Below are 7,980 nucleotides of genomic sequence, written 5' to 3' on the forward strand. Positions count from 1 at the left end.
TAAAATAATTTGTGGTATCTAAAAACGGGAAATCGAAAATTAACAAACTAACTAGACCTAACCTAAAAAATACTTATGCATAACAACTTATATACAAAGAATATTTATTATTGTATAAAAATAATAAGCAAACTCATTCGTCATTATTAGGAACATTAATTAAATCATCAAAAATCAATAAATCAAAGGGGAATAACTCTAACCAAAAATATATTAGTAAGCTGCCCGCTTCACTTATACCTACTCTGATTCGTACAATGAAATGCATGATCGGACGAGCGCCGCTCGTTCAACTGCATTTGCGCACGTTCAATCGTCCGATCATCTGGTCTTTCGTCATATTGCAATATCTTACAACACTTACTTTCATTGTACAAAAGTCGCATATAGACGCAAGATATATCGCAAGATTCAATGCATTTACATCGCACAAGAGTCGCTCTGAATCGTGCAGGTTTCGTACGAGTACTTTTTCATATGCGATTATTTTTGGAACAGTTTACGAGCCATATCTAAATTTTTTGGTCGCACGAATATTTTGTCGCATCTGCTCGTGCGCCAATTGTGAAAGGGGTTGAAAGTAAAAAGTATTTTTGCAAGGTTAAATATAAAAAATTGTTACATGCTGTCACACTAGGTTGGCCGTGACGGTTGTCAGAAAGAACATCTTTACAAATCTTTTCTACAATAGTGATTTTCATGAAAATTTTACATGAGTTAGAGTTACTAAAGATATAACAAAATAGATAAAACAAAATAACATAAAAATCCAATAAGATTGTTAGAAGGGACCAGTTCAGAAATTGTTTGCCTTATTTTTCAACTGAACATAAATGGGGAAAACTTTTTTGTGAGAGGAGAAATAATTTTTGAAAAAAATTGCAATAGATTTTCTGTCCAATGAAATATGATACTTGTATAAATATTTTGAATTAATATCGCGTAAAAAAAATGACAAGTTATCGACTTCGTTTTAACGGGGGCACATGCCGTAGTGTGGTGTGTCGTTATTTTTCGTCAAATTTTCATGAAAAGTACTGCGCAAAAAAAAAAATCCTGTACATCAGTTTGAGGTTGATTTATGAAACAAAACAACAATTAAAGTGCTGATACTTTAACATTACATGATGGTACTTTAACATTACGTGCTGATACTTCAACGTTACATGCTGATACTTGATACTTAATCATGATATGATGGTACTTTGCTATGCGGTGGTTCTAAAGTTTTAAGCTATCCGCTCTGACTGAGCGCCAAAAGATTGGGTTCTGAATGCACATTTTAGACCAAAAAACTCTGAGGGACTTATAGTACCCCCTAATTTATATGCGCTGAGCCTCAAAGGTCTCACCATGCAGCCATACTTAAAAATTTAAAATGATCCTTTTATAAGACAACACTTAATCTGTTAGCATCTGTTGAGTATCTTGATCTAAACTAGTCTCGGTGGATTTTAGTCCAATCTGATCAATCTCTGAAACAGAAAAAAACAGCACCGTGTTAAAAACTACAGGCATCCACGTGTTCCGAGTTTTAGCGTACTTCGATCCCGAGGTGAAGTACCATCATATAATGAAATATCAGCATGTAATGTTGAAGTATCAGCACGTTATGTTGAAGTATCAGCATGCAATGTTGAAGTAGCAGCACGTAATGTTAAAGTACCATCACGTAATGTTGAAGTATCAACATGTAATGTTAAAGCATCAGCCTGTAATGTTAAAGTATCATCATATTATGAAGATTATCTACATGTACATAAGGTTGTTGAGGCGTTCCATATGTATTGATGACTTAGAACAGCTATATATTGCGTCAAAGGCAATTTTACATTGTGTTGAGCGATTGTGACGTACATGTTATATTGAAAATTCGATGTTCGTAAAGCCCCTTTCACAATTAGCGCACGAGCACTTTACAACACTTGCGATCGGAATTTTTTTTATACTTGGACGAGCTCTCCTCAAAATAGTGGACATGCACACTATTCAGACGCGACCGAATGCGATCCAAATCATCGCAGTACATCGCACGAACATTAGTACAAAGTTTTAAAACGTTTTGTGAACTCGCAAGAGTGATGCACGATTTTTTAAGGTCGTAAGATGAATCGCTGCTGTATATGCGTGTGTGTTGCTCAACATGTCTCATGTAATCTTACAACGTTTTACTATCATTGCACGAATTATCAGCCTAAATATGCCATGCTTTGCCACTAGTAATTACTAGTATACCATGTATAAGCCTCTTTGTTTCAGATCACAATTCAACAATATGCATTTATTGCATGATGGTAAGGGAAATATGAAGATTTATATCTCCAAGAAAAAGCATATTTCCCGAGGGTATTGCCCGAGAGAAATTTGTTTCTTTGGGGGGAAATAAATCTTTATATTCCCTGAACATTAATGAAATAAACGTTTTATTATACCGAACAACATATAAATATACAAAATACGTTGACTTCTAAAAATTGTTTGACTTTTCAATAGCAATAACGTCGTGATTGTTTGATTCCCTATGTTATTGTCAAACTTTTCTTTCATAATTTCGAATCATAGACAGTTAATTTGGTTTTGTGATATAAAGATAATCATAATGATTAAATAATTTTGATTTAATCATATTTGACTACATCATATGCTCATATCGGCATTTTTAATCCTATGAAATCGCACTCTGACGTGAGTTTCTAGACCAATCAGATATAATAGAATAATCATTTTGAGGTATATTAATAAATGCTGCTGCATCTCTGTTTCTTCTTGGGTGTCATGTTCTCTCGCTTTCAACTATGTCTACTGAAGAGCGTCGGAAATGGGTGGTATATATACCCTTTCTGACTCGCACGAGCATTGACATACCATGAAGCGCATGATCGCACGTCCAATCGCATTGGCGCACGTTCAATCGTCCGATCACCTGGTCTCTCGCGCGATCCTATCTTTCAACAGTTGCTTTCATTGTACAACAGTCGCATATTGACGCAAGATATATCGCAAGATTTATAGCGTTTATAACGCACAACGCACGCTAATTAAGATTGTGTGAATTTCGTACGAGTACTTTTTCAAATGCGATGATTTCGACAACAGTTTACGTTCCATATCTATGTCCTGTCCTGAAGCACCTGTGGAATCAAAAGTCTGAGATGTCTTATCCTCGTGCCAGACGTGCGGTTCGATCTTTTTGAGCCAGACTGAGTACTTTTTAATTAGTTTTGTCCATCCAGCCAGAAAAGGAAATTCTTTTAGGGATATTGCATATTATTTTAAGTGATACATGTATCAAGCAGTCATTGATATCTTTGTTTTCTATGTTGTTGAGGCGACTAATTTCCACATATTGTTTAAACGATCAAGAACCACGAACAATTTTGGCCTCTAGTCACAACACGAATCCGGGACCTTTTGCTGGATATCACGAATATCTAAATTTTCCCCAAAGCTTTCGGATTGTTGTGGGTTGCCGATGGAAATGATGTGGCATGTTTAGTGGGAAATAATATGATTAAAATACATTTTGTTTATATGCTTTTTGTGAGCTATTTTGATATTTCCGAATGTTGAAGAACAAGGAAGTCATGTTTTCAGAATTTTTTTTAGGTTTAACCATATTATCCCCAAAGTACAATACTTTTTTATTTAGAAAATATTTTTATCTTTTTTCCTATCACATTTACAACTATAACACTCTTTATAAATGATTAAATATAAATAATATTTTTGCACCCCGTACTATTACAAGTTTACAGTTTAATATAAGCTCTTGCAATACAACAAAATAAACAAAATAATCTTATAAGAATAACTTCAAAACGCAGCAAATGACACACGACACATGAAAATGCACAAAACGCAAGTAATAGGTAACAATAAATATCTTAAGATTTTTCAGGAGTTTTCATGGGAACCTCGGTTGCATTAACTTAGATGGGATTTCTAGGTAAGAGTGCACATTTTATAACCGTGCATTATAATTTTCATCACAGCATTTTCCATTCTGGCATTTTCGAGCATAGTATCAAATTGAAAAAATATTGATTTGCATCAGTCCATCTCTTTGTTTATAATATACACACTCAGCAGTTTTCGCAAAATAAGTTATCTGCAAAAACAACTAAAGAATCGGAATATAAACTTGTTGTAGTATACATATGTGTGATGTGATTAAACAACGTCAGAATATAGATCTGCACTGTTTTTATTCCTTTGATCAGAACTCTCACTCGGGTTTACAATCTGCAGCGATGTGTAGTTAGACCTTCTCACAGGGCGACCTGTAGTAGACACACACATACAGTCCGCCTGATGGATCTCAACCTTTGCTTTCTTCTGCCCGTTGTTTGGATAACACACAAGCACAAGTTTCTCCTCTTTGTCTTTCAATTTGATTTCGGCTGAGACATGACCATTAGTCCTGGAATAAAAGTCGACATGCGAATATTAATAACATGAACATTAGTTATGTACAATGCCTATTCCCTTTAATTATTATTTAAAGAAATGCAACACAATATCAAAACACGTGTAAAAACATTTTTTTAAACAATTATGAATTTATTATAAAAGATACTGAGAAAGAAGTAGAATTACCTTCGTTTGTAGAGAATTGAAAGAACAAAGAGGAAAATTATAAAGAAGGACAGTGTCAAATTTAAAACATCGCCAATTGTAAATGTAAAGTTTGGTTTAAGGCTCCCACCAATGGTAAATCTAACGTCTGGTCTAACGGTCCCTACTGCAAATAAAACACAGAAATAGTGTAAATAGTTTTAAGAAATCTGTAAAACATATAAAATACTAGTACAATAAAAGTAGAAAAACTGTATATAGGTCCCCGAACTATTAAAAATATATCATTACCTTGTTGATCATTTTGTTGGCTGGTGGTTGATTCCAAAGCTCCATATGAACGTGACGATTGGAATAATCGAGATTCAATCATTTTTTGAACTCGAAATTCTCGAGCTCTTCTAAGAATTTTATAATTTGAGCAACGAATTCTAAGTATACCTGTGAAATATATTTCTTGTTATTTCGGTTAATTGTTATGTGATTAAATAGGACAATGAAGTGAGACACCTGATTAGAAACATACCTTTGTAGAATAATGGACTTACGAAGAGATGATAGGTTCGAAAACGTACTTAAATCCATTTTACAATTGAAATTGTTTATTAAAAGTTATTATAATCAATGCCCCAATTTAACGCAATTATTTTAACATCGAATTTTATAACAGGTTGTATTGAAAACATGCAACAAGAAGACAGTACCTTCACTGCGAACTTTCATCAGAGCCAAACTTGTGTTTGTACCATTCAGTATTGTTATGACAATGTCTTCTGTTTTAAGAGGTATACGCACGCCGTATAAACCAACGCTAGTGTCAGGATGCTCTTAAAAATTTAGTAAGACATTTTCATTTCATCCGAAAATTTTCATGTTGAATGTATGGATACAGTAAAAATATATTACTAAACAAAAACAATAAGCAATGCTACATGTAAAACTGTTTTAGGGATAGTGTAAGTATTCATACCTAAAAGGGTGTTTTCTTTTGACTGAATCAGCAGGAAAACTGATTTTGCTTGCAAGATCTCAATACTTGACATAGCTCCGGAGATGTCACAAGAACAATTTGCGCTTGAGGCCTTTAGATACACGGGGCCAAAGGGTCTGCTTTCATTTTTGACCACGGACATGTTGATTATCTGAGAATCTGCAACACAATATAAAATTCGAAAAAATTAACTACAAATAATTAACTGTTATCAAAAACAGAAATAAGAGTTTTTTATAAGTATTTACAAACCTTGAATACATTCATAGTCAATGCTCTGTCGAAAAGTTGCTTTCTGTACCTCGGGTCGTAGTGAGGCATTACAAAACTTCTTCAGAGCCGCTTCAGCTTCAAGGAAATACTGTCTGGACAGAGTACACTCATTTCGTCCATTACATGCATTAACGGCGGAGTCCATAATGTGGTAGTTTTTAATATTGGTGTTGTTAGTTGGTAGTTCGACACCACAGTAAACAGCATCACTGGCGAAACACCCAAGGGCAGGGGACATCAGTGTGTTAAAGCCATCCTCAATCACATGCTTTGCGATATAAATCGTATGATCAGTGGGACAACGGATGTAATGGTTACTCCAATCCGACGATTTTTTGCATGGGGAATTGATTAGTGATCCTAAATCGATATAATAGTAAATCAAACAAAAAGTCAAGTTTATTCAATCAATGTGTAAAATTATTCATCTGTAAGAAAAAAAATGGGGAAAAAATGAAAAATATAATGATTACATGTATCAATACATTTACAGTAATAATCAGTAAATTCTGTGTTAAAACAGTCAGTTTTTTAAAACGTGATATTAGAAAAATGTATTTTTCATGATCATTTTTAATAAAGTTAATTTATATATATTTGTCACGTTTAAAATATATACAATTACCTTCTGAATTATGAACGAAACAAGTTATCACGACGAAAAACGTCAAATATCGTTCCATCGTTCAAAATGGAACTGATTTGCACAAAAAATGGAGATGCCAGTTTTGTCAAGGCGTATCTGTTCCACAACATCCGGAAAAGATAATTGTATTAAATTCATCTTATTGCAAATAAAAAAAGGGCTGACACACGATGCAAACAATGACTATTTGGCAATAGTCCATAATGAAATAGGTCAAACTAATGATCAAGGTCTATTTTCAATTCGATGCATCACACATGGAAGATAAAAAACATCCATTTAATTGAATTAATCATGTTTATATTCAGTACCGAAACAAAGGTGAAGTTCTTAGTTTTTTACAAGTGTCTTTTTGCTCTAGTGAAGTCCAATGATACTCTAATGAACCCCAATGAAACAGCAGAGATATCGTCTTTTTATCCCAATAGTATCATAATGAACCCAGATCATCACAGATCATCGGTTGAAAAATTGTGAAGAACACCTTACCAAGCATTAATATTGTTCCAAAAATATACTTTTTTGGCCTATATTGAAACAAAATTTTTGTTGATAGCCAACGCCATCATCGCATATTTGAAATAATGAATCAAAAACAAAAATAAAAAAGACAAAAAGAAGGAAAATGATAGGTTAATGAAACCCCCGCAGTTTTAACGACGTGTAATAGGGGTTATTACATGCTTTCTTGAATTTTGGATTATATTTTTTAAAGTGTCATCGTTGGGATAATATTAGTAATGGTGAGTTCAGGCTTAGTCCCCCCTTTTTTTTGCAAAGGTAGATCTAACCATTAGGCACATAGCATCAGAGAGGGTCCAGCCCCCCCCCCCCCCTTCCACACACACTTTTTCTCGTAGCAAACATAATTGTTCCTAAAGTTACCTTAAATGGGTTGAAATATTAATAATGGTAATTAAAAATGGGTGTAAAAGGTATACAAGCCCCCTCCCCCTCCCCTCCCCTACGGATTCCATGATTTTTGAGGAACAAAATAGTTATAGGTATACTCTTTCTCCCCCCCCCCCCCCCTCCAACGGCTTCCCTCCCCCTCCAACGGATTGCGATTTCCATGATTTTGGGAATTAGGATGTTTTTTTGCTTGTCAAGATTTCTTATGATTAGTCTACCCCTCCCCCCCCCCCCCCCCCACTTTCAATTTTCTTCCGACGCCACTGCAGGATGGTGTTTTTTTTTCAATTGGTATTATGGGTTATGGGTGTACATATTGTATTGTATCTGTTTGAAAAGTCTTTGAAACAAACCATTTTAGGGCTCGAAAATAGAATAGTTAGAAGCGTAAAAAGCTGAAATCTATTTATTTTATTAATTAAAAAAATCAAAATATATTATTTCCTTCCAACATTGTCGACTTAAATCAAAAAGTAGATGATGTTATTTAAGGATATTGAAAGACTAATCTGGTGCTTTAGGAGTTTTTTTAATACTTGGTACCATGAAGTATCCAGGAATATTATCGGGTTTTTTTTATAAG

The 7,980-nt window shown here is 34.1% G+C and overlaps 1 protein-coding gene across 1 annotated transcript; it reads right to left on the reverse strand.

Annotated features, from left to right (window-relative positions):
- Positions 1 to 3,699: 3,699 nt before the first annotated feature.
- LOC128190065 (uncharacterized) lies at positions 3,700 to 6,588 on the reverse strand. Its single transcript, XM_052861971.1, has 7 exons — positions 6,465 to 6,588; positions 5,819 to 6,199; positions 5,546 to 5,725; positions 5,280 to 5,402; positions 4,867 to 5,016; positions 4,597 to 4,741; positions 3,700 to 4,420 (listed from the first exon to the last, which is right to left on the reverse strand). Exons 1-7 carry the CDS (start codon positions 6,520 to 6,522, stop codon positions 4,171 to 4,173), a joined length of 1,287 nt encoding a protein of 428 aa, XP_052717931.1. The 5' UTR covers positions 6,523 to 6,588; the 3' UTR covers positions 3,700 to 4,170.
- Positions 6,589 to 7,980: the final 1,392 nt, after the last annotated feature.

Source organism: Crassostrea angulata, chromosome 6 (genome assembly GCF_025612915.1).
Source record: "Crassostrea angulata isolate pt1a10 chromosome 6, ASM2561291v2, whole genome shotgun sequence".
NCBI lineage: Eukaryota > Metazoa > Mollusca > Bivalvia > Ostreida > Ostreidae > Magallana > Magallana angulata.

Excerpts from the sequence above, each read along its gene's own strand:
- LOC128190065 (XM_052861971.1), bottom strand. The coding sequence starts at position 6,522 with ATGGAACGATATTTGACGTTTTTCGTCGTGATAACTTGTTTCGTTCAT. Across the intron at positions 5,403-5,545 it reads AAAAGAAAACACCCTTTTAG|AGCATCCTGACACTAGCGTT; the intron begins GTATGAATACTT and ends TAAATTTTTAAG. Across the intron at positions 5,017-5,279 it reads GATGAAAGTTCGCAGTGAAG|GTATACTTAGAATTCGTTGC; the intron begins GTACTGTCTTCT and ends TATATTTCACAG.